General features: G+C 37.3%; 1 protein-coding gene across 1 annotated transcript; it reads left to right on the forward strand.

The window, feature by feature from the left end:
- The first annotated feature begins 418 nt into the window (after positions 1-418).
- Positions 419-27,997, forward strand: cdh16 (cadherin 16, KSP-cadherin). Its single transcript, XM_077564580.1, has 18 exons — positions 419-463; positions 559-654; positions 1,701-1,836; positions 2,111-2,289; positions 2,638-2,767; positions 4,325-4,483; positions 5,517-5,713; positions 9,811-9,936; positions 12,056-12,206; positions 13,363-13,575; positions 15,011-15,087; positions 18,164-18,355; positions 21,461-21,702; positions 21,784-21,914; positions 22,973-23,212; positions 26,658-26,774; positions 27,318-27,434; positions 27,605-27,997. The coding sequence occupies exons 1-18, from the start codon at positions 419-421 to the stop codon at positions 27,703-27,705; spliced, it is 2,649 nt and encodes an 882-aa protein (XP_077420706.1). The 3' UTR covers positions 27,706-27,997.

A 27,997-nucleotide genomic window follows, 5' to 3' on the forward strand; every position in this document is an offset into this window, starting at 1 on the left:
TTAGTAGAATTTGCATCCTTTTGAATATTCATCAGCAGAATGGTTCTACTCTGGCTTTGGTTTCACAGGAAGGAAACATGGTAATTAAGCGGGGATATTTGATTGGGTTAATCATTAATCCACGAGGGAGTAGAAGAACCAGACTTTTTCCAGCCAATTTAAACTCTGCTCACACCTCTCAAAGGGAACACACTCGTCATTTTGAAGGAGGTAGGAATCAAATAAACATTATCTTTAAAGATTGTCTTGAATATATTTTGGATTCCCTTGGATTACTTTTATTACTTATTATTATACTTTCTTGAGTCTTAAACCGGCCAACAATGTGATGAAACAATGCGATGCTTGTGATTCAATAACGAAGACAATCTGTCGATTCCGGTCTCAAGCGATCTGTTTTTACCATTTACAGGTAGTCATGGCTGATTGCAGGGCCGGGATTGCACTCGTTTTGGCGGTCACAGTAAGATCCTTACCTTTTAATCTATTGAGAAAAAAAAAGTCCACATGGAATAGGAAATGTAGTGTGGAAAAGATTGTTATGTGGTTGCTTTCCAGGTGCTGATAAACATATTTGCATCCTGCTTAGGAGCAAATGTTAAAATAGGCGTTCCAGAGAACTATGATGGCATTTTCCCGTGGTATTTATCCAAGGTAAGACAGTTTTTTTTAGTACATTCCATTTATCCATATATCATATATATATATATATATATATATATACGGTGCTCTGGATATATGAATACACCCCTTTCGAAAAATGTAAAGATTTTATTCCATATCTCGTAAGAACAATTATTTCCCAAAATGTTTTCTGTGGAATATGCGCTTAACTCACAACATGAAAGTAAGGTTGCAATAGAATGCATAGATGACAAAATATTCAGTTTAATCAAATTAACTAATGCAAAAAATGAATGCATCCCACAAAGAAAACGACAACTTCTAGTATTTTCTATGACCTACAGGACTTTTATGGATAGCGACATGTCTGCTAAGCCTTAAAAATCAGTCAGTCTTTTTCTCGGGGTCTACTTATTTGTGGAAAATTTACTTTAATGCATTTAATAAAAAAAACTACTTATGTATGTGTATATATATATATATATATAATACAGTAAAATACTGAAAAAATAAAAAAAATATAAAAAAATATATATATAATATATAGTAAATAATATAATAATATAAATAATTAATATATTAAAAAATATATTATAAATAAATAATATAATTTAAAAAAGAGAGAGAGCAATGATGATGACATGTCAAATCGTTAAAATTACCGAATGAACAATACTGAGCTCTCCAGAAAAAATAAAAATAAAAATAAAAATAAAAATTGAGAGATATCAAATAAATATAGAACTTTTAAATTGAATCTCATTCGATCTGGTATACAATACATAGACTGAGGCAGGAGAATCCACATATAGACCACATCAGCGTCAAAAACAATAAGAGAAAAAAAAATCCGTGTCCTTTCTCACAGAATGAAAACCATCCAGCATATCATTTTTCCTGAATATTGCAAACCTTTTAAGTTAACAAATCAAATAGTCTACAGTATAGGAAGGCACAAAAAGCAACTGCCTCTTTTAGTCTCACCCTGCACTCAAGGTTGAAGATTAGTGCGCATGCTGCCGTCATCACCCGGCTGGCTTTAAAGAATTCTCACTGAGCTTTTTCATTCGGTCCAGCTGGTCGGGTGGGCAGGCGGCATTTTGTGCGTGCCTGTCACTCAAACGGCCCCCTGCAATGTGTGCAACCGTTTTGTGATACGGCACTTTGATTTGTTTGCTTCGTGTCATCGCCGCATCTCGCACCGACACACGGGTCACGTTTTGTGGAAAGAATTGGTGTTATTCACTTCTCAAATAGTGAACCCACTTGGGGTTCTATAAATAGAACGGGTTTAATAATTGTAGGCTACAGTGTTTGAATTTGATTTTCATCATCTTTCTACTTTTACATTTTTACCAGCCAATCTTGAATTGAATTCACATTTTGCATTCGGCTCGTTTTAATATGTGATGACGGCGAATGGCAACATCCGGTGGATGAAAACAACATTTTCCCTGTTGACAAGCAAATAGTTTAGGTTTTTGAGTTTGCGATGGTTTGCTTTTCAGACTAACATTGTGTGCTCCTCAGCTTCACAGTCTTCCAGGCAATTACAGTGACTTGGTGGTAACAGGAGACGATGAAGGGATATTTGGAGTGGACTCTCAGTTTCTTTATGCTCTCAAACCGCTGGACCGGGAAAAGCAGCCATCCTACTCTCTGCAGGTATTTAGGCATTTATGTAGAAGTGTTTCTTAAAATATCACAATGACGCAATCTACTTCCATTTAAAAACATAATGCTGTGTAATTAAAAGCGGTCCGTTTCCATGCGCTATAAAGAATAGGATTGAAGGTGAATAAAAATGAATTAAGATACTGTGCTGATTTTCATTGTGGCTTACTGTGTCTCTTTAAAACTGTTAAAATCATTCCAAAGTTTAATTACCCCAACTAAGTTTGGTCATGACATGGCATAAAATTAAAAAAAAAAACAATTCCCAAGTCACACTAATGTGTTGAACATGGAACATGCAAGATGAAAGTCACCGATTCTGTTTCTGGGTCTTCCAAGGTGTCCTTCAGAATGTCAGGGCAGCGCCAGAGCTTCACGGTCGAAGTGTGCGTCATCGACAAGAACGACAATGTGCCCGCTTTCATTCAGGAGAGCATGAGGGGCAGCGTGCAGCTGGGCCTTCTTAACGGTAAGAGAGCCCCGCCCACAAGGCTCACATTTGAATGTGCTATTTAAATGTCTCGTTTACGCAGATATGACGTATTGCATGAGTCGGATTGACTGAAGACACACTTCAACTAGAATGGTACTCACGCATACCTCTGCCAAGGCTTTGCTTGACATTGTTTAAGTTGATCGTCAAGAAGAGCTATGCCAGTGGCATCCAAACTACGGCTCGGGGGCCAAAAACGTATAAATATGTCCTATTTTAAATTTACAGTGGTCCCAAAAACATATTTATACGTTTTTTATGTTGTTTTTATGCTACATCATACAGACGGCTTTAATGCAGCCTCTGAACTGAAGAGAACGCTTGAAGCAATAGTAGTAGTAGTAGCAGGTGGCAGCAGAGTATAAGAGATCAACCAGGGCCATGTTGCAACAAAGCTCAATTACCCACAGTTTTTAAACAGATTTGTGAATAACGAAGACCCTTAGCTATAATCTAATGCTAATTTCTGCAAAACAGAAACAGATAGAAATATACTTATTTTTTTCCTGATGAAAGAAGAGACTCTAATCTTTCTTTTGGTAGGTTCCATGTTTTTATAGCAATAGATCATGATATTCTGTGGGCCTTGCAGAATCAGTCAAAATCCAGTAAAACAGCCGGGAGCAAAGGCGGTTGCTTCAGTGAAAATGGCTGGGAGTGAATGAGTTTAAAAAAAAATTGTGTCAGAAGTGTAGCTGTCAAAAAAATAATTTGTAATGGGCACTACTACTATTAAACTTTTCTCTATATGCTAAGACATAAATTTACAGCTAAAATAGCAACAAAATTCAGAATTTTTGAAAATCTGAAACAATTTTCCTCGTGACCTTTAACAGAAAGCCTTGACGTAGCAGTCTCCCAAAATAAATACATTACGTAAAGAATGTACATAGTAATTGTTTGTTTGTTTGATTGGTGACATGGTGAATCAGCATTTAGCTGTTACGCTGCACTCAAATGGAATTAGATGCCAAATAACTAAAGTTAGCACCAAAATGCTTTAAAATCCAGGTTAAAAATGCTGCTTTTTCTCCATACGATCATTTTTCCCCCCAAAATGTTCTTCTTGCCCTGTACATTATTTTTTTCCTCCTAATTTATTTTGATTGTGAATGCCTTTGAGTGTTGTATTTTCAAATATGTGAAGCACTGCACTGTGTATTATATGCACTATGCAAATAAGATTCTTTGCCTTGCCATTATTTTATTGTGTTTTATACATAAAAAACCCCAAAAAAAATCCACGTGAAAAATTGGGAACCAACAGCCGACACACATTTATTTATTTATTTACTTATTTTTTATTTTTTTTAAATCCTGCCTAATATGAATTTAATCAACTGTAATGTAATACCTCACCTCTCGCTATCGTGCTTACTTGGCACCCTGTGAAAGTAAGTAACTTGACTACTTTCTAATGAGATCACATAAGATTTGCTCCTGGTTATTCTGAAGATTGCTGTTAGTGTAAAGGGGAATGCAGTATTGATGCAAATCTCTTTTGACTTTGTTCCCGCCACCTGCGTGTCTCAGGGATACCCTTCATGCAGGTGGAGGCGCTGGATCGCGATGACCGCAACACTGCCCACGCCGAGCTGCGTTTCCGCCTCATGGAGCAGACACCCAGAATCCCCTCCCCTCAGATGTTCTTCATTGATTCCATCACTGGCGAGGTTTCTCTCACCGAGGACGGTCAGTCCTTATAAAAGTCGCAGCTGGGAAATGTCATGCAAGTATTTTACGCAGGGTTGGGAGGGTTACTTTTAAAGTGTAATCCATTACAGTTACAAGTTACCTGCTAAACTAATCCAAGTACCATAATATTAAAGTAATGTAACTGGATTACTTTTGAAATACTCTAATATTGAGTATGTTCATGAAGACAAAATTAAAATAAATATCACCACAATATATATTCTATACAATGTGCCCCTGCTATTTGCGGGTGATCGGGCAGCCTGCAAATTGCAAAAATCCTTGTGTGATTAAAAAGCTACAGCGCATAGCATGCCGCTGAACTCTTAGCTCAAACTTTCGCTCCGAGTAAATTCCAGTGAATACCGATCGCTATTTCCTCCTCCCATCCGTGAAGCTTTTTCAAACTGCCCGCGTGTGGAGGACACGACTAGTCAGTTCGTCAGTTCCCCGACATGTAGCAACGGTCCCACTCGCGCGGGCTTGCACGCTCTCTCTGTCGCTCTGTCCCTCTCTCTCTCTCTCCCTCTCTCTCTGTCTCTCGCCCTCTTTCGCACTCTCTCTCATCGTATAAATCGTAATCCCTCGAAGTAATCCCCATTTTAAATAAATGTACCTGTAATCTAAATTGACATGTTTTTCCTGTAACTGTAATGGAATACAGTTGAAAAAAAATTGTAATCTGATTACGTAACGGCGGTGCATGTATTCCGTTACTCCCCAAGCCTCATTATGCGATACTGTATGTCCGAACCATAAACAATCTTCATTTTCAATGACACTTAGAACAAAATAGCCACGGTAAGATTATGATTTTCAAATCGACTTGCATGCAATTAGTGCCCTGTGACTATAAAGGGCACTAAAAGGGAGAGCAAGCAGGGGTTCATTTCATCATCTCATCCATTGGTTGAACCACCAACTTATCCACAGACCACATTTCTAACCACTCTGCCATCTCTTTCACTTAAATGAAATTTTAAACTAAATACTTGATTGATTGAAACTAGAATCATGCCATCATTACCAGGAGCCTCAACACTGGACCCGGAGATGTGCGGCAGATATAAACTATCAGTGATGGTCAAGGACATGGCTGGGAAATCCAACGCTTTTTTCACCACCGGCATTGTCACCGTTGAGGTGACGGGCAATACTTGGGCATCACCTGATCCCGTACGATTGCAGGAGAACCTCCCGGGCCCGTATCCCATCGCCATCTCTCAGGTAAATCCGCCCAACGGCTCATTAGCTTGTAATCGAGTAGACTGACAACGAGAACAAATGAAACACTCCAACGCCGCAACATTCAAGCTATTTTTTATCTTCCGTTCAACCATATTACAGCGTTTGCGCAGTTGCATCTATGATATCAAATTACAATGAACTCAACTGTCAATAATCTTGGCATCACATTTCCGGTTGCTGTTTTTAGGGCTTCTCGGGTCTTGCTTGAAAGACCAATTCTGAATTATTGATGTGATTTAAATGCCATGGATCTTTTCAGGCTACATCCTGACTGAGTCACTTGAACTCACGATAACCGTTCACATTCCCCCTCCATCACTTTTCCTACCACAGTGAGTTTTTTTTTTTTTACATACAGTATTCAGAATGTCATTTGTTTTAATTAAATTCAAGGTTCCAAATTACATTCTACAAGTTCACAGCTTTGAGTTTTATGTAGCTGATCACAGCAGCTAATGGCTGATTTTTGACTGGACCACAAACTCAACTTTAAAAACAAAATTGAGTCCAAAATAACCAAATATGGGTCAACAAGGGACCAGGCCCAAGTCTTTGGGGATCAATGTTCAACCCAAAAATATTGTCAAAATGAGTAACTCACATAACAACCTCTAACACTGGGTTGTTGTGTACAAAAAAAAAAGTTGTTTTGTATTAAACTCAAAAAGTATTAAAATAAGTTATAGGGGAAGTCAAATCAAAACATTCCTCTAGAATAATGTTTTATGCACTCCTACTAGACTAAGCACGGCATTCTGATTCATATTTGTGGAACATTCTTTAAGCAATCAAAATGACCTCCATCTCTGGAGGCGGCCATTTTTCCACTTGCTGTCAACCGAAAATGACATCACAGTTGCCCGGGGCTCAGTTAACAACTAGTCACGGCTCACCTGTTTTCTGAGTGTGGTCATGTGACGTTCGCAAGCTGAGCCATTATTGGTCGTTAACTGAGCCCTTGAGTAACTATGATGTCATTTGCATTCGACAGCAAGTGACAAAATGGCTGCCCCCTGAGATGGATAACAAGTGGATTTTGCTGCTTAATTCATATTACGCAAATGCAACATAAATCTGAATGCCATTTTGAGGATAGTGGGGGCTGCATGGAAAATATTATTGTCATTTTATTTTAATTTTAAAAATGTTTTCCGGGGGTTTGGGTCAGTACCTATTTGACCCATACTGGGCTATTTTTTACCCAAATATTTTTAGAGAGTGGCTTCACTCTAAAAAAATTTATATATATATATATTTTTTTTTTTTTTTTACAAAACAACCCAGAAAGTTGGGTCAAATTGGCCCAACTAGTGGATTGGTCCATTTTTTTTATTGATTTTTTAAAATGTATTTATCTATTTAATGGTAACCAATTTGGGTTATTTTCGACCCAACTGTTGTTTAGAGTGTACAGTATAAATGTCTCACAAGGCCTTTGATAATCATTTGTGAAAGAAAAAAGTAATTTGATCGAGTCAATGATGAAAAAGAAACCTTCACTCTAAAAAAAGGAATATATATATATATATATATATATATATATATATATATATATATATATATATATATATATATATATATATATTTATTTTTTGTACAAAACAACCCAGAAAGTTGGGTCAAACTGACCCAAGTAGTGGATTGGTCCATTTTATTTTTTTAATTTTTTAATCTATTTAATGGTAACCAATTTGGGTTATTTTCGACCCAACTGTTGTTTAGAGTGTACAGTATAAATGTCTCACAAGGCCTTTGATAATCATTTGTGAAAGAAAAAAGTAATTTGATCGAGTCAATGATGAAAAAGAAACCTTCACTCTAAAAAAAGAAATATATATATATATATATATATATATTTTTTTTTTTTTTTGTACAAAACAACCCAGAAAGTTGGGTCAAATTGACCCAAGTAGTGGATTGGTCCATTTTATTTTTTTTATTTTTTAATCTATTTAATGGTAACCAATTTGGGTTATTTTCGACCCAACTGTTGTTTAGAGTGTACAGTATAAATGTCTCACAAGGCCTTTAATAATCATTTGTGAAAGCAAAAAGTAATTTGATGGAGTCAATGATGAAAAAGAAACCTCTTCCGATATTGCTCCTGGTTTTGAATGATATGGCTTGAATGTGAGTCAGGGAGCCCAGCAGGTAGCGGACATCACAACAGCCCCCTTCCTCCTCCTGCTTTCTGTCTCCACCCCCACACTCGCCCTCCGCCTCTCATCTCTCCTGTATAACAGTCCCGTCCACCCACTCAAAGTGTGTGGATCACAAGTGTAGGCACGTTTGATTGTCACAGACACGAATAATTGCATGTTTCATTTAGGTTTGGCCGTCATCAGCGTTAATAGCAGCGTGACGTTCCCTCTTTAGGTGAGCAAGGAAAATGGATACAGTGCAGTATGCACATTGTTATTGAACTGAAATAGAAATCTATATTCAGGCTCGTGACGACTTATTTCATTCTTGTTATTTACGAGCTTCAAATTTCCTGCCTAAATGTGTGATTGTGGAAAGCAATCAGTCAAGGCACTTGGATTTAGTAATGCAAAATCTAGTGAGACTTTGGAGTGGAAGAGAAGCGTCGCTCTCTGTGAATGGTTTAGTCAAGGTTCTTTACTACATTAAATTACTTCTGCTGCTGTTTTTTTGGGGAGCAAAATTGAAGTGCGGCTCTCGACATTTGTCATCGGCACTTAAACTCAGATTAAATCCAAAATGATATTCATATCCATGTGCAGCTGAAGCCATTTGCATCACGCAGGATTCAGAGTTGCATTAAGATTTTTTTTAATTTTTATATCTGAAATATGAATGCCATTAAGAAAGTGGCTCTTGGCAATGGTTCATATTATATAACACATAAAATGTAAAATACAGTTGTGTCAGACTCATTTTAGCAGACTAAATAACAAAGTAGAAATTTAGATATGCGTGGTTGTTTGGAAAAAAAAAAACAGCAGTAAGAAAAAAAAGAGAGATGCTTAGACCAAGTAGGAACATTTTTATGGTCATTAGAATTAGGTGTAATATCAATTGTCAACACTTTAGCTCCGTCAGTGATAATAATATTGCTAGTCATTGAATTAGGTATATTTGTAAAAAAAAAAATCAATTATTTGTCCTGTCTTTTATAATGATAACAAATTGTCAATAGTAGGTTCAATTAATACTTTATTGGTACTTTATTGCATTTTATGATTACTTACCTATTTGCACAAATGATTGTATTTTTTTAATTTGTTGAAATCACGTTAATTCAACGGCTATAAAGTAAAACCTCCTCCCTATGTCTGTAAATTATTTTCATCTTGAAAATATGAAATGAATAAAAAAAAAAAAAAACACTTATTTGCTTACCTCGTTACCCGTACGTTTCATGTTGGGCATTTTTTCTGCATGAAATGATGCAACCCACGCACAAATTATCTATGGGAGACAGAAGGAACCCCTTCAAACAATAATACAGACTCTTTAGTGTCAAAAGGTCCACAAACACGCTAACAATGAAAGGCGGCCAGCTGGGTAATGTTTTGATACGTACACAAAAGCATTTGGCCGCTCGTTCTGCGGAGGCAGCGTGACGGTGACTTGAGGAGATACGCGTGCGTGTGTGTGTGTGTGTGTGTGTGTGTGTGTGCGTGCGTGTGTGTGTGTGTGTGTGTGTGTGCGTGTGTGTGTGTGTGTGTGTGTGTGTGTGTGTGCATTGGCTGCACTAGCCTCCGCTCCTTGTTGGGTGCTGCTGGACTGCGTCTGAGGCCCTTTCAGCCAACGCCGCACAGCACTCCGTCAAGGGCTGTAAAGAAGAACGGAAAATCCCCTTCAGCCAGCAGAGTTAGTTTTGGCTACGCTCTCTGTTTCACATCATCAGCTGGCTCCTTATCATGTAAACAACTGCTAGCTTAGCTTTACGCGCTACAGAGCCTCTTGAATTGCTCTAAGAGTTGATCATAAAGAGTCACTTTTTTTATAACACATGCAAAGCGCGGTCCTATCCGAAAGTGTTGTGTAATTTTCAAAGTTGTGCAACATGATTTCTTCAATTGATGACACCAATGTGTATGTTTGTCAAGGTGAAATGGAGTGGAAGTCAAGCCGAGTACAGTCTCGAGGGGGAGTTTCCAGAGATGCTCTTCACCATCAGTAGAGAAGGAGTCATTTATCTCAACGCACCTCTGGACAGAGAAACCCAAGACCAGGTCTGTAAACTTGCAAGCTAAACATCTCCTGCACCAAATAATGAATGCTGTGCTTAGAATTCATGTTTAAAAGATGTAAACACTCTAATGTAGCTAAGAGCCTCTGTTTAAGTGTGGTAGTAATGTTGTGTCATTGACTGTGGTGAGCGCCAAAGCAGCAGACATTTTGAAGTGTGTTACTCTTAACTCTTTCACTGCCATTGACGGCTTTAGACGTCAAAAATACATTTGAACTATTTCTATTAGTTTAACGTTTTTCCACTTTTGTTAACAAAAGTATGAAAACCTAGAAAAAAGTTTCTTATTGTACATTTAGAACAGATATAACATTTTTGATGAATCATGAGTTAACTATTAAAGGCACGCGATTAATTACAATTAAAACTAAACTAATTAATTGTATTAATTACAATCAAAACTAAACTAATTAATTGTAATTAATCGCATGACTTCAATAGTAATTAATCGCATGACTTCAATAGTTAACTCATGAACTATAGAAGTCATGCGATTAATTACTATTGAAGTCATGCGATTAATTACAATTAATTGGTTTTATTAGTTAGTTAACTTCAATAGTTAACTCACGATTAATCGCAAATTTTATATCTGGTCTAAATGCACAATTTTTTTCCCCCTAGGTTTTCATACTCTTGTTAACAAAAGTGGAAAAAAATGTTAAACTAATAGAAATATTTCAAATGGATTTTTGACGTCTATAGCCGTCAATGGTAGTGAATGAGTTAAGAATCACAATCTTTTCACTTTTAAAGTCAACCCTTTTTTTGGGGGGGCAAAAGAAAAATGTTATTTTTGAATTGAACTGAAATAAATCCATTCTAATTCATTGCAGTCAATTAATTAAATTTAATTGTTCTAACCTATTTTCCTTCACGTGTATTAGAGGTTCACAACAAAAGTGCAATTTAGGAAGGGGACGTCCAAAAATGTGCCTCCACTAGTCGAAACACTGTACTCTGATGAATATTGCATCCATGGAATAAGAATAAAGCAGAATAATCCAAACGTTTTAAATCTATCCAAGGACACTAACATTTAATGCAGCACCGCCCCCTGTTGTTGACTGAAATTAGCGTCAAAGTGCCCAAACATCAGAGCTCACCTGTTTTCTGGGTTTGGTCAGTTGATTGATTTATTTTTTTAATTGATCTTCAAACATTTACATGTTTCTTCTGTTCTGCACACAGTTTAATGGGGACACTTCATGAAACGATTAACTTTTTATGGCTTGTCTACAAAGCCTTTCCGCTTACACGAACAAATGTGGAAACTGATCCGCTAACTGGGTGCAAGATCGCTTCTGCCGCACAATCCATTTTGCACATCCTGGGAGGAGCATTTGCGAGTTTAGCACTCGCAATGTGATTTATCAAACCTGAGACAAATTGCGATTGATGATTATGCTACTTAAAATAGTGCGTCTGACAGGCAGATGCTAACCAGAACACAAAACAGTGCTCATGTAATGCAGACCAAATGAGAGGAGGCAGGAAGAACTGTTATGCTCGTGTAAACATTTTAGAGGCTTGTGTAAAACTTGTGGAGTCAATCACAAGAAGGAGTCATGCTATATCACCTATGAAAAAAGTCCTTTTCAACTAAGCTTTTCCATGCGCCTGGGTCATTTCAGCGCGCTGTAAAGATTGGTACAGGCCATAGTGAAATCCATCAGAGCTAGCTGAACTTTCTTTGAAACATCCGATGCCCACCACATTTACACCTCTTGCCAACATCTCCACTTGTGGAAAAAATAACAGGTCAATCCTTAAAGTAGAAGTCAACCTTAAACATTTCTTGACAATATTATGTGTACTGAAGGTGACATCAATGTTGCTCAGAGCTCAGGAAACAACCAATCAGAGCTCATTTGTTTTCTGCAGCTGCGCTGTGATTGGTTGTTAATCGACAGCAAGTGGCAAAATGGCCGCTTCCTGAGATGGATAAAAAACGGCTGGATTTTGTCGTTTAACTCATATTCCACTAAAGCAATAATAACCAGAACACCATATTTGGACTAGTGTTGCTAAATTATTCATGAACAGGCTTAGTATTAAATAATTTAAATATTGAAAATATTTTTTCTCTTTGCTTGAGTCAGTTCCTCATCAACATTGTGGTGGAGCGTCCAGATGGCCGAGAGATCGCCAAGCCGGTGGAGTTAAGAGTCATGGTGGGTGACGCCAATGACAACAGACCAACGTTTCCACAGGCTCAGTATCACACCGTGGTCAAGGAACTGGCTGCTCGAGGTGGGTAACCACTGTCAACAGATTTGTCACATTTATGTCACTTCTTTGCGCCATTGTAAACAGATTTCAGCTCAAGAAATCTATGTCTCACATTCTAATAAAAGACAAATGTCAACTTATTTTTAGCAATACGTTTGAATAATTGTGCAATTTCTACAGTATTTTTTTTAATTTGGGGAATTATCAGCAGCAAACTTTTCTTTTCTTTCTTTTTTTTATTTAAAAGATATTCCAAATTACTTATTGCATTCACATGAAGAAAAAAAACCTCCTGTTTTTCTGGCTAAATTTTGGTGGGAGCTTTGTTTTTTTGAGTTTTTTTTTTTATTTTATTTTCTGTTTTTCTGATTTTTTTTTTCTGTTTTACTGAATATTTTTTTCTGTCAATTTTTTTTTTTTAGAAAAACATGCTGAAAAACAATTCAGATTTTTCTGAAAAACACAGGAAAAATATTCAAAAAAACATTAAAAATATATATTCTAAAGAACAGAAAAAAGGTATTAATTATTAGTATTATTAGTAAAAAAAAATTACCTCTGAACTCCAAGTGACTTGTTGCAGACTCGCTAATAGCGGAATTGGACACTTTCCCGCATACCTCCGTATGCAATAAGATGGTCATGTTTACTTACTGGCTCTCAAAAAAGGAATGAATGTGTATACGGTATTGTGGTTTGTTCTCTAATCTCTGAGGGAAACCCACTTTAAAAAAAAAATACTCAAAAAAACAGAAAATAATTATTTTATAAAACAGGGGGAAATTACTCATAAAAATAGAAAAAAATATTCAGAAAAACAGAGGAAAATATAATTTTTTTTAAAAAATACAAAAAAACAGGGAAAAAAATATTCAATTAAACAGAAAAAAAATACCTCCCCCAAAAAGAAAAATGGGACTTTTTTTTTTCAAGTGAATGCATTACGCTTCCGTACCAAATAATCTTTTAAGAGAAAGGTACAGTACAAAAAAAAAAACTTGTCATCCATTGTATAAACCTTCTAAAAACCACACACAGGGTTGTGACACATGAGGTCTTGTGATAAAAGCTTTTTTGGCATTTGCCTTTTTTATTTCAAGGAAAAAGTCATCTCCTAAACCTGTTGCAAAGACCAGAGACTCAAAACTGAGTGGCGCATATTTTACTTTATCCCCAGGAACAGAGATCTTGACAGTTCAGGCAGCTGATAATGACGATCCCAAGACGGATAATGTGCGAATCTTCTACCGCTTGGTTGGCCAAATCCCAGAGAGTCCCCGCGCTCTCTTCAGAGTGGACCGGGACTCGGGTGTCATCTCGGTCCAAGCAGACAGCATGGAAGGAACGGCACCGCAGTACACGCTCACTATCACTGCTGAAGATGCAAAAGGTGACGGAAGAGTTTTTATTTATTACACTGTAAACAACTACTGTTATTACATAACCGTGCCAGGAAGCTGAATTCTCGCGGTATTTGTTCACATATATTACGAGAATCCATCTTGTACCGCTCCCGCTGATACGTTCGCAAACGACCTTTTTTTAGGTCGGACCAATCAGGCGTTGTTTAGGGCAGGAAATGCAGCTGTGACGAAACCAGGAAGCGACGACGCCGGGGGAAACAAACAAACCGAACATAGAATAAACTCTGCCGTTATTTCTGTTCTCGCAGAATTACTCACCGTTTCCTTGTTGAATGTTGAACAGCGAGAGGCGCTTTTTGCGTTTTTATCTGTTAAAGATGTTCGTGCTTTTTTAAAATAACATTTATTGAACATAGAAGAAGAATAAAAATACAAGTTGTGCCAATTTACATGAGTCACATAATAAAATAAAAATAAAAATTAAAAACGGGGAAAAATTCAATTAAAAATAAAAAACATATAAATAATAATAATAATAAAAAACACAAACAATAACATTCAGTTAGCTCCAAGAGTTTTTTTTTTTAATAATTCTGCATGGATATTAATTATCAAATGACATTTCTTGTTTGTTACAAATTTAAGAGACTTAAAATAATTGTCAATTTCAATCAAAAATAATTTAAATAAAGGTTTCAAGGTTAGAAATTTACATTCATGGATATAAAATGTTCCCAATCAAAAAAAATAAAAAATAAAATTCTTAGATTCAAAAGGGTAATAATGGTTTTACCATCCAATATAATCTTTTTTGATTCAGACATAAAATATTTTTCAATATCCTTCCAAAAAGCATCTAATGCGGCAATCAAAAAATAAATGTGTTACACTTTCCGGTACAACTTTACATTTGTCATCAAAATTTACAAAACGTGAAACATACATGTTTGTTGGGTATGTTCGTGCCTTTTTTTTCTCTCCCTAAGACGAAACCGAAGACGTTGTCGTGATTGGTCAAAGCAACCGCGCGTAAGATGCCGCATCGACCAATCAGCTCGAAGTATCGTACAGAATGTCACCGTGGAGCAGTCGAGTCCTACATTGATAATGTGAAGAACTCCTTTGAGTAAATCGCAATTATTAGTTATTACTGTGGATCTCTTACTTTAGTTTTGCTGTCTCAATTTTTCATGGAGCATGCCATTATCCTAAAAATTAAATATACTGTAAATACTGTTTTGGGGTTAATTCGTTAACATATTAGTTATTGGGAAAAGACAAACATATCAAATATTGAAAGATTGGCCAATAAACAGGAAGTATAAACATCTGCTGCGTGAGTCATGCATGAGGATGAGATTGAGGCAAGATGAGGTACTTGCTGTTCCTTCCTCATCTTTTATTGGCATTCCGGCCTGACCCTGAGTCACCAATAAAAGGTGTAACGATGTCCCTTTGCAGGTCTGAACAGTTCATGTACTGTGGTGGTGACAGTGCAAGACGAGAACAACAACCCACCGGTCTTCTCCCAACATGAGGTACGACAAAAACGGCCTGCAATGAAAATGTTCATCAGTGAGAGGAAAACAAAACAAACCCCTGACCAATATAAGCGGCTATATGCCTGCCGACCATGACTCTGCAGGTCACTGATTTAATTTTCCTGGCAGGGAACTAAATAAAGCGTGCCCTCTAAATCCAAGGCTCACGGAGATGGCAGCGTGTTATCTGACTTTTATTCTCTTCTTTGTATTCTAAGTAGACAGTGCTCTTATAGTTTAATCGCATTAGCTTCCTTTGGAGAGAAAGTTTCCACTGGTGTATTTTTAGAGCAGCAGAGCGCCACCACGTTGAAAATGACATCAGAAATTATTTCAGAATCGGAATCAAAACTAAGAATGTAGCTTCTCATCCAATCCCAGCGAAGATATACAGTAGGCTCCAGGCTGCGACCCTGCATAGGATAGCTGTCATTGACGATGGCTGGACCATGCAGAGGCCGTTAGGCCGAGCCCGCACGCTCCCGCCCACGTGTCCCATCGAACAGAAAAGAGAAAAGTCACGACGGTTGAGTGATGCGTGGGAGAGCCATCACGCTGTGTTAAGTTAAATTCTGCTTTTCTTTGTCATTCTGGAGTCACTCTTGACAGCCTGTGCACGCATTAGGAGCCATGAAAGGTTTTAGGTGAACTAATGAATGCACGCACACACGCTCGCACACATAATCACCCACATACAAAAAAAAAAAAAAAAAAAAAAAGGAAAGCAATGATGATGACATGTCAAATCGGTAAAATTACTGAATGAACAATACTGAGCTCTCCAGGAGAAAAAAAAAAAAAGGAGCCATGAAAGAATATGCTTGAAGGCTAGAAATTCATTATTTGATCGCTTTAAGTCCAATTTACGACCCGGGGGCCATTCATTTTCTAGAGGCCATCGGCATATTAAAACATAACTTTTGACACGTGCGGGTGTTGAAAAAGTGTGTGTGATTGTGACACCCACGTCCAACATGGGTGCGACACACCTGATACTACAAAGAAATCTAACCTATGGAGCTTTTCTAAATATGCAAATAAACTAGGTATAGTAAAATAAAATAGCAACAACATTTCTCTTTAAAGTACCTCATAAATAAATACAGTTCGGTGTCAGAATTAAAAATATTTTCCGCCACTTTGTGCTGTCTCTATCAAGGTCTGATTTGTGAATATACTGTGCCACATTAATTATTAATTAAGATCTTCAAGTCAACACTGCTTGAAAAATTGTCATCTTGTTACCGATTACACTTCATTTAAAACAGTTGGGTCAAAAATAACCCCAAATGGACAGATCCTCTACTTGGGTCAGTCTTGAGTCAAAAAATGGCTCTTTTAGTGTAAAACAACTTGGTCAGATGCTTTACTTGAGTCAAAAAAATGGGTCATTTTGTATAAAAACAACCCAGACAGTTGGGTCAAACTGGCACATAAAGTGGATCGGTCCATTTTTGATGAAGACGTGCTTAGGGCAGGGGCAGATCTACTCTAGTGTTTGGCTTATCACCTTTAACAGGAGTTAAAAATAACAAAAACAATAAATAAAAAATAAAGAAAAAAGACTGAAATAACTATAATACAGAATTTGAAAAAAAAGAAAAAAAGTCAAAATCACCCTTTGCGTCCTTTGATTTTTCCAGGGATGTGATTTTTCCGCTAATTCGCGGAATTCCGCTTTTTTTTACCCCCCCCCCCCCCCAAAAAAAATCCGATTTTTTTTTTTTTTTTTTTTTTTAGTAGTTCATCGTGTATGCACATGACTCCGACAGATAACATCTTCTGCCATAACAAAGACATTTGCGGTATGCTCTAATATGAGTTACTTTTCATTTGGTCATGATACAATTATTTGTTCATGAAATTTGAACTCTTGAACATTATTTATGTGTTAACTTAGTAATCACATTAGTTAGATATGATGATATTCTCAGTGATTCTCAGTTTTTAAAAGCAAAGGCAGTCCAATGTTTTTGAATGTGACTGATTTTGAGTTGACTAAAACTGCCATTTTATATGGGATAGTTCAATATACATTGAAAATTTATGCTGTTGTTTTGTCTATTTCTTTGTCATGTGAGTGCATTGAAAGTACTTAAAAACACGGAAAACCCATGAGCTCCGGGGGGCGAACCCCCCCCCCCCCCCCTGTCCCCCCACCAGGGCACTGCCCTGGACCTAGCTGGGGGCCGGCTAAATTTTCAGATAATTTCACTTTGGTCAAATCACATCCCTGTTTTTCTTTATGTGGCCCTGTTTTGAGCAATAAAAAATATATATTTTTAAAGCACGGCATAATAAGTGGTTCGCAAGTATTCCTCACATTTGTGAGGTTCTGAGTTCGAGTCTCGACCACGACCTCAAACTGAATGGGTGTGCCTATATGTGACCTCGTCACCTGGGATTTGCTGCTAAATTAATCTCTGTATAAATTCATGGCCAGATAAAAGGATGTCCCACTGTATTCACCAATAAAGTCCCAATCCTACAGTCCATAGTCGCCACTGCAGTTACACACAAACAGTCAGGTGGAAAATGCTCTTGAGCAGGTCACGCCTGAGCAGAGCAGCATTTTCCATCGCCTTGTGAAGGCAGCGGCAACTCGGCTGATGTGGGAGGTGAGTGCTGACAGGGCTGGGTTCAGCCGCCCTGCAGCTGCGGCAGCCAGATCAGAGGCATGCTGCTTCACTAGAGGACATTAGTGAGTGGCAGATTAAAAGGCTGTCTAAACTGGTGTGTTAATAAAGGTTAGCCAACACCAGAAGGGCAACAGGCCGCAATGCAGGGTGGGCCGACACTTGTTTTGAAAGACCGTGGATTCTAAAGTAGTTCTAACGACTTTGTACAAGATTTTAGTGTCCGTGTGCGTTTTTCTTCAACCCTTCAGAAGAAGAAAAAAAAAGCAAACTTCATTGATGATGGACCTGAAAGAAGGCTAATTTAATCTCCAAAGTGTTCATAGGGTTGAGCTTATGTTAACTTTTGTTGGGTACAATGCCAGTGAATAATCATTAGCCAGGTAAAACATCACCGTTGATATGCAGTAATACATTTTCTGTCATTTTCCGGGCAGTATGGACCCTTCCACATCTCTGAGGATGCTCCAGTAGGCACCACAGTAACAGCTGTGCTGGCAGGAGATGCTGATGTTCGAGGAGGAGACAGCTGGCAAGTGAATTATCGTTTAGAGTCCGGGAACGAGGAAGAAGTCTTCTCATTGCTGACAGACCGGCAAACAAATGAGGTTTCACTTGTCCTTTCAAAGGTAAAAAGTCTGGAAAATACTCGTCTTCGACTTTATTCTTTCATTTAATATTCTTGTTGACATTGAAAATTGATTGATTTCAAATCGATTGTCATCATGATTTACAATGTATGTTTTATTATTTTATGATTCTTCTCATGACAGGAGTATCAAAAAATGTATGTTGACAGTTTCATAATACTGAGATACAAATTTCCCCGTTAGTTAATTAGTTAGTTAGTTACCAACTAACTAACTAACTAACTAACTAACTAACTAACTAACTAACTAACTAACTAACTAACTTACTAACAAACTAACTAACTAACTAACTTACTAACAAACTAACTAAGTTAGTTACAGGGTCCATACTGCCCGGAAAATGACAGAAAATGTATTACTGTATATCAACGGTGAGGTTTTACCTAGCTAATGATTATTCACTGGCATTGTAGTTAGATGCTAACTAACTAACTAACTAACTAACTAACTAACTAACTAACTAACTAACTAACTAACTAACTAACTAACTAACTAACTAGTTAGTTAGCTGCTAACTAACTATATAACTAACCAATTGGTAACCAACTAACTTACTAACCAACTAACTAACTAATGGTTAGTTAGATGCTAACCAATTAACTAGTTAGTGTGTTAGTTTGTTAGTTTGTTAGTTAGCAAGCATCTTTCATGTGGTGTTCATTTCCATACTGAAGACAAGGAAAAGTAATCAAACAAGCTAGGATAACTGTTAGCTTATTTGGTAATGCTGTGCATTGCGGTTGCAAACTCTTTTCCTTGTCATTTCTATTATAGTGAATAATTTAAGACACACGCTATACAAACACCAGTTGCTCCTCTCTTCATGTCCAGCAGCTATTATTCAGTTTCATGTGACAATCACGGAGTCGGTTGACTGGCTGCAACTTGATGATGACCATACACATAAGAACATTGAACATGTTGTAACGTTGACGATTGCCGGCCCCTCCTGTTTCTAATCAGATCGAGGAGGGAAATTCAGTCTCAATAAACCCCGCACCATTTGCTCAGGATATTTCAGGGACATCAAATATGGTCCAATTATTAATAATTAACTTTCATTTCAGATTACAACTTGTTTTTAGAGGCGATATCAAATAGCTCTGATTTATTGTTGTTTTTAATTTAGTGTTTAGCTTTGGCATATTTAATTGTTTGTAAGCATTTTAACAATGAGATGGAAAAGAAAATGTTCAAATGCTATTTGTTTATCGTGATTAACTACTTGAATGCATCCTTCCAAGTAGAGCACCAGTAAAAAAAAAAAATTTTAAAACGACCAACACTCTCGAAATTAACTTTAATTTTTTGCGTCACCGAGCAAGGTCGTCGCCGGAAGGCAGACACATTTATTACTAGAAATCACACTCTGCTCACAGCCAGAGAGAATAATTCGATTGTATGTGCAGAGACTAATGGCAGTTAAGCACACAGGCCAGAGGGCCGGATTTTGAGAATGAGAGCTGAATATAAATCTAAAAATAATTCAGTTGACATGGAAATGAATTCAACACTTCAGATGACTCATAAAATTGAAATCTGCAGTGAAAAGATGTCTGTTTGTGTACCAGTTGCAATGGCTGACACGTGGAGACAACCATTCACACTTATTCACACTTGCAACAGACCAAACATCATACATGGCTTTTTGATTGTTGGGAGTGACTGCTAGAGATTCAGTATACTTGTATTATGCGTTTTTAGGTACCTTTGGCATCAAGTAAAAGCCACTGTGGACCGGAGTTGCTTAGATGACTGATATTTATCACAGATGTTCTAATGTGCTGATGCACAATGAGTAGTTTGATGCGTCACTTCCAGTCAGTGGCACATACACATACGTCCCCCGCCAAAGGTCTGCGTTCTCGCTCCCTGGCAACAGAGACGCACTCGGCGCGAGCAGCCTGATGTCAGACAGCAGTTGCTCGATAATATCTTGTTTCACGCCGCTCTTCCGAGTGAGTGCGCGCGCTCATGATTGCGAGTGGGCCGGCTGGGTCTCGTCACCCCTTCCAAGAGTCTCTTTACCTCGCCTTCCTGGAGTTGCATCCTTTTTGACGTCCCTCCAATTTCGTAACCATTAAAGCGCTCAGAATTATTTATGCCTTTTTGTACTTCCTTAGCCTGCTCTTAACTCTCACCCCAAAAAAATATTTTTTATTTTTTCCCCCACTTATGACGTCTCATCAGTGTTGCCAACTCCCCCAGTAAAGAAAGTGATTAGCATTCCTAAAAGTCACTAAATGACATCATCGCCTAATTTACATAATTGGTCATTTGTATGTAATTGTAATGGCCCGCGTAGGAGAGAGGAAAATCATCATGAGAGAGTCAAAAAGAGAGTAAAAAAACACCCTAAATATTTTTAGAACTAGAAATGAACTTTCTTCTGTAGTTTGTTTATTTTTTTTTTATTTTCCCTTTGAAATAAGCCATCGCTTCTCAAAATAACTTCATGATTTAATGCTTTGTCTAGACCAGTGGTGTCAAACACACGGCCTGCGGGCCAGAACCGGCCCGTCGGGGGGTCCAGTCTGGCCCGTGAGGACAACACAAACAGCAGTTTTCAGTAAAATTATTGTCGTTACGAATTTTGTCCACTAGAGAGCGCACTGACAACCACTTAAATGACATTCTGAAACGTGGCAGTTGCTCAGGATTTGATACAAAAATCATGTTAATAAATTTCCGATTACTCGGGAGTAAGATAATAAATGACAATAGTTTCAGAATGTACACACAATTATTTACATCTGTCATCATTTATTGGTTATTTTGATCACATTTGGTTGAAAGTGGCCCATGAATTAAAATGAGTTTGACCCCCTTGACCCTCATCTTGTCCTGTATTGTTAAATGATAGAATATCAAATTTAAGTCTCCAGAACACCAGAAAAAAAGTCACTGGGTTAAAAATTGACATCACTACATCTCATTTGACTTTTAAACAAATGTGGAGTCAAATATGAGCTCTTTGCAGTGTCTAACCGATACACTTTAGTCTTAAACAATTTGCGTTAAAAAAAAAAAAAATACGATTAAGAACAACTGAACTACAGTTTGTGTTTTCCCTCTGTTATGCAGGTTATTGACTTTGAGCGTGAGAGTGAGTACATCCTGGTTCTCAGTGCCCAGAACCCGGTAGCTCTGGTCCGTGGCCGCTACGGTCCTTCATCAACAGCAACCGTATCGATTTATGTTGACGACGTAAACGAAGGTCCAGTTCTATCTCAAAGTCATTATGAGGTGACCGTCAGAGAGGGTGAAGAACCAGGGCGGGTTATTGCCACCATTCGAGGCTATGACCCCGATTCTCACCCAATAAGGTAATCTTCACCCAAAAATGATCGTCAATGAAGTTCCACAGAGATGCATGTGTGTGTGTGTGTTTTTTTTTTTTTTTTTAGATATTCCCTTCAGGGGGACACCAAGAAGCACTTTTCAATAGGGAAGTACTCGGGTGAGCTGAAAACTGTGCAAGCATTAGACAGAGAGGAGAACAGTACATATACAATGGAGGTCATTGCAGTGGATGGACGTAAGATGGATTTCATTATCAGTCATTACTGCACCACAATGGATTGATTAATCCAATATATAATCAATATGCAGTACAGGTCAAAAGTTTAGACACACCTCATTGAATTCTCATGAATATTTACAGTGTAGATTCTCACTGTAGGCATCAAAACTAAGAAAGAACACATGTGGAGTTATGTACTTAAAAAAAAAACATCAAAACAAAGAATGATTATTTTGAAAATAAAAAGTATGTTTTCAGTGTTTCACTTTTTTAAAGTACTTAACTCCACATGTGTCCATTCATAATTTTTATGCCTACAGTGTAAATAGAAGAAAGTGTGTCCAAACTTTTGTATAACTAAATGGGTTTTTTTTAATACGTAAATTTTAGGGTTTTTTGGCAAATAAAAATTGTAATCATAATTAATTGCATGACTCCAATAGTTAACTCATGATTAATCGCAACTTTTATATTTGTTCTAACTGTACAATAAAATATAGATTTTTTTTTATTTTTTTTTCATACTCTTGTTAACATAAAAGTGGCAAAAAAATGTTAAACTAATACAAATATGACTTTTAGTCATTGATGAAGTAATTTAAAAAAATTCATAAAATGTGGGTAAAATTAAAAAGATGTCCTGTACTGTAAAAAAAAAACGAATGTGATATTGATTTGTGTTGAGGTCATTTTTCTGCCACTAAATGGCATAATTGCACTTGTAGGACGTTGGACAGCTCTTTGCATTTTTCTTTTCATATTAAGAGCTATCTAATCTTTAATAATTAATAATTTGTGAAATTCTGCACATTTTTGAAATTGTAAAATACACTTTGACCCCAGTCTCCACAACTATATGCATTATTATTAAACTTATAACTACTCATTAATCGTGCGTAAAAAATAAAAAATAAACACTACACCATACCAACCAGATATGCACACTTATGTGTATTATTGTATACAGTACACAGTAGATTAATGCTATTAAGAGATGAAATAATGTGTTTAGTAGTTGTTCTAAATCTACTCATGGAATATTCATTTTATATGTATATTTTTTTTTAATCAAGGAAACGCCTCCTTATCTGCATCAACCTTGGTCACGGTGCAAATTCTGGATGTGAATGACAACAGTCCAGTGTTGGTGGGTGACTACTCCTGGAAGTACCTGTGTACCCCTCGCTGGGAAGACCAAGCGCTGGTGCTGGCCTCGCGGGACAGCGATGGCCCGCAACACGGAGGAAGACTCAACTTCTCGCTAAGGAGCGACGCCACCGTACGACGCAACTGGAAGCTCACTCCCATCAATGGTGAGGTATCGCTTTTCGTTTTGATAATGCTTCTTTTTTTGAACTCTTTTTTTTTTTCTTCACCTTTTGTGACATTAAAAGACGGTTTCATTTTAGTTTATTTAAACAGCCGGTGACAGTAATGTGGATTAGAGGCATTTGATTGAGAAAGATTAAAGACTAATTATGGAATAATGGCTTTTTAATTGCTTGTATACAAAATAGTGGGAGTGTGTTCCCACTCATCAAGTATGAAATTAAACGGACAAGTAAATATTTTATTTGCTGCCCGTTTTTGTGACATCACAACATTTCGACAAATTTGCGCAATGCATCTCACAGACTCATTAAGATACCTGGGAACCGTTTCAAATGGTAAAAAAAAATGACGTGAATTGTCACCTCCAAGGTAAAAATTTATATCTTTAACAGATAAAGGACTCAAAAGAAAAACATAATATTCCATGCGCCAAAGAAACTGAAGAAGTGCCAACTACTGGTCGCTTTTAAATGCACTTTTGCCTAAAAAGAGCCATTCTGTGCCCTTTCTTTTATATGAAACTATTGAAATTATTATGACAGCAAAGAAAAGAAGGCTGAGCGATAAAAGCACTGACTGTTTTCTTAATAACAGACTGGGCCCAATACTCACACATCTGTAGTCAAGGAAACAATAATCTGGCCTTGTTGCGCTCCCTGCATGTAAGCTTGTTTCTGTTGGCTCTCAAATGAAGCGTATTCTTTTCACATTCTTTTCATTACATGAACGGCATGGGGGTGAAGGTATTTATTGTCTTGCAAATGGAAGATTGCTGGTCAAATTGCCCTTACTGGTAGTATCCGTAGCACCCGACGACGATTGATTGATTAATTGATTGATTGATTGATTGATTGATTGATTGATTGATTGCACTGGATTTTATTTATAAGGGGTGTAAATACCAAATATTTCAGATTTATATTTAACTGATTTAACTGAAAGATTTTTGAATCAAATACTTTTTACACATATTTTCAAGTACTTTCAAACCTATTTAAATAGTTTAGAACATATTTGCAAGTACTGTATGTCTATCTATCGATGGCTGTTGGCTCTCGAGCCCCATGTTGATCTTTAACACCGCCCTAGCATGAAAAAAAAGTACATTTAAACCTATCTATCTATCTATCTATCTATCTATCTATCTATCTATCTATCTATCTATCTATCTATCTATCTATCTATCTATCTATCTATCTATCTATCTATCTATCTATCTATCTATTTATTTATTGAAGAGGAATAAAAAATATTTGTCCTCTTTGCGTGTTCCAAAACTTGAAGACAGATTTAATGCAAGAAAAAACACCTTTGCAAAAATGATTTTAATCTAACAGAGATCTCTGGACATCGTGACAGTCTCCAATTCATCACTTAACAGGTGGAATTCAGAGCGCCGAATGTGCCTCTTCCGCGTGTAAAATGGCTTCTTATAGTTAAAACCGACCGCCTCTCTTTCATTTGTAGACAAAACATACTCTCGGGGTACTTTTCCATGAGCGATGGCGAAAACAGAGTTAGGGGTGCGTGTTCGAAACAGATTCTGTTCTCAAGGACCAAATGTGTTTTCCCACAGAGAAGGAACTTCTAGACCAAATAATATGTCCCAGCTTAAGGTCAAATTATACTGAGTTCAACACTACTTACTTTACATATCTATAAAACCTTTCAACATGGTTAATATAAAGAATTAAGATGTTAATAATGTATAACAATGGTTAATATATGAAAATAAAGAATTTAAATGTTAATAATATCTAACACTATCTATCTATCTATCTATCTATCTATCTATCTATCTATCTATCTATCTATCTATCTATCTATCTATCTAGCTGGCTAGCTGGCTAGCTGGCTAGCTAGCTGGCTAGCTAACAACATCTATCTATCTAGCTAGCTATCATGTTGTGCGCATGTGAATGAGCTTTGTTATTTCCATGGTGGCACACTCAGTCATCATGGTGTGAATATTAGCATAAAATGAGTTTATTGTTATTATTTTTATGGTAGAAAGCTAATTGCGATATACAGGTAAGGCCAACAAGGCAAGCAGTCCATTTACCACATCTCAACCGCTTTCCTCTCAGGTGTCGCCCCTCCCGCTTCCCCTCCCCTCCCCTCTTTTTGGTTTTGATTGAGCTTGCAGCAGTAATGATAACTTTCAGCTGAACTGCGTGATTTCTTTGACGTCATCGACGCGTTCCTTCCAACTCACGGAGGCTAAAAGAGGAATTGCGCACAAAGTGTTGTACCTCGCCATCAATGCTGTTTTTGTGTCGATGTGCCCATCGTTGCAAATGAGGCTCCACTTATGTCTGATTTTCCTTCGCAGTAAGTGGTCATGACTCATCCTGTATTTGATGCATTTTATGTGATTAACCTTTGTCATTGTGAAAGCCTACAAAAACAAACCTGCATGGTACAAGCCACATATGAAATAGCACACGGAGGAGAAAAACAGGTAAACAGTTTCTAAAAGTGTTGCACAGCTTGTTTGGACAGGCAAGTGTGTAGTGGGATGACGGTAAGGTGCAAATGTAAGAAGCTCAGATAAGGGTTCAAACGCTTCTCCTTACAGGGCCGCTCTCACGTCATACAGCCAGCCATGTATTTTAAACGGATTTTCACCGATAAGATAAAGAGCTTCAATCCAGCACACTCCACAAAAGCGTGTGGGTGACGGTGTTCTGTCGCAAGTGAACGTCAAGTGAGTTTGCAGGGTTGACGGGCAGCAAAATTTGAATGTTTGTGTGTGTGTATATATTTAGTTGGCCGTGTGTGCGCACAACTGCACATGCGTTTGCACTGCAAGTATGTTGTCTTATTCATCATTGATTTTGCCGCCGGTACGAGCCCCGTTTTGCCTATTTGAGAATTTGCAAGTCTGACGTAACAAGGCCATTTCCTATTTTATTTATTTATTTATTTTTTCTGGAGAGCTCAGTATTGTTCATTCGGTAGTTTTACCGATTTGACATGTCATCATCATTTCTCTCCTTTTTTTATTCTTATTATTATTATCTTTTTTTTTTTTCTTTTTTTTTTACAATTTGTATGTGGGTGAGTATGTGCATGTGCGTGTGTGCGCGCATATTCATTAGTTCACCTAAAACCTATTAAAAAATCCCATACCGTTCACCTAAACCGAACCCAGCCAGAGCCGTGAGGCCGTCAGGAGACCCGAGGAAGGACCAAAGAAAAGAAAGGAAAGTGAAATCCAGCACCGACCAAACGGCACCCACCGAGGCTATTTCCATTGATATTCACAAGTCGCACATGCCAGTTTTGTGGCTAAAAGTAAACTTTTTACGCCTGCTGGGACCATGTCTAAGCATTGGCACAGGTAGTAAAACTATTTTGGTGACTGTGATGAAAGTGCAGGCAGACTATGCATGTAAGCGTGTTTTTGTTTTTTTTTCTCCTCAGATACTCACACCAACCTCTCCCTGAACACACCGTATCTGGCCCCCGAGGTTTACACTGTGCCCTTCACCATCTCTGACAGCAGCTCTCCTCCTAGGAGCACCTTCATAAATTTACCAGGTAGTAGTCACGATCCTACTGGTGAGCAACAGCCTTGGACGTTATATAGGACACTTGGGGGGAAATCAAAACAGTGTGGTAGTTTAGCCTTGTTCTATTCTCGCCTCTGACAAAAACGTTTTTTCTATAATTTTTTTAAAATATTTTAATTATGTACTTCTAGCAAATTTAATAAAGGAATGTATTTGGAATGGCTGCCAAGGCTATAACACATCACTCTAATACGACCTCATACACCTCCAAGTAATTTCTGTATACAAATAATTACAGGTAGAAACATTTTTGTTCTGTAGAAAAAATGCATATTTAATTTACGTGACTTGGAAAGAGCAAGCAGCAAATCGTGAGCGTTCCATTATTTTATTTTATTTTTTTTATTTATTTTTTATTTTTTTTTTATTTTATTTTATTTTATTTTATTTTATTTATTTATTTTATTTTTATTTTTTTTTTTTTTTGGGGCGTTCCATTTATTATATACGCCTGCCCCTGACCCGAATGGTTATTGCGCAATAACCGAGTCGTTCTATCGTCTTCTTTTAGTGACAGTGTGTCCTTGCAACATCAGGGGGAACTGCAAAATGGCCGCCAAGCAGCTGCAGGGCATGCCAACTATCCAGTCTGCAGTGGGCACTCTGCTTGGCACATTTGGGGTCATAGGTCAGTATTCATTGGGTAACATCACAATTATCGTCAAATACAGATACTGTTGCTGTTTTTTTTTTTTTTTTGTGCTTTCCTCATAATAGTCTTTCAATATGTGACATTGTGATATGTTATTACCACTGGTTTTGTTATTGTGCTGATTTATTTATTTTTTTTTACCGTAGGTGTGATCCTCGTTGTTGTGTTTGTGCGACTGTCCTACCAGAGCCCCAAACAGCCAGGGAACACAAACCAGGAAAGAGTTCCTCTGAAAATGTCTATCTAAATATGAACCATTCTGCTTTCGGGAAGTGATGCTGTATTTCAAATTCTGAGTATTTGTGACGTCAAAGCTATGTTAAGTTTTAAATTTTTTGTTTGAGATATGATGCTGTTTGTTGTATATGTTTAATGCCATTTTAGGTGTAGTTGTTTACATCTGTGCCTTCTTTATGCTGCAAATATGTAGTTTGTTATATTAGGCACAATTTCAGTTTTACTTTATTCCTTGTCTTCTGAAATTGATAACAAATTGGTGTAAACCCCATCATCAGATTAAACGAAAACATTAAAGGCTA

This window comes from Vanacampus margaritifer, chromosome 4, assembly GCF_051991255.1.
Source record: "Vanacampus margaritifer isolate UIUO_Vmar chromosome 4, RoL_Vmar_1.0, whole genome shotgun sequence".
Lineage (NCBI taxonomy): Eukaryota > Metazoa > Chordata > Actinopteri > Syngnathiformes > Syngnathidae > Vanacampus > Vanacampus margaritifer.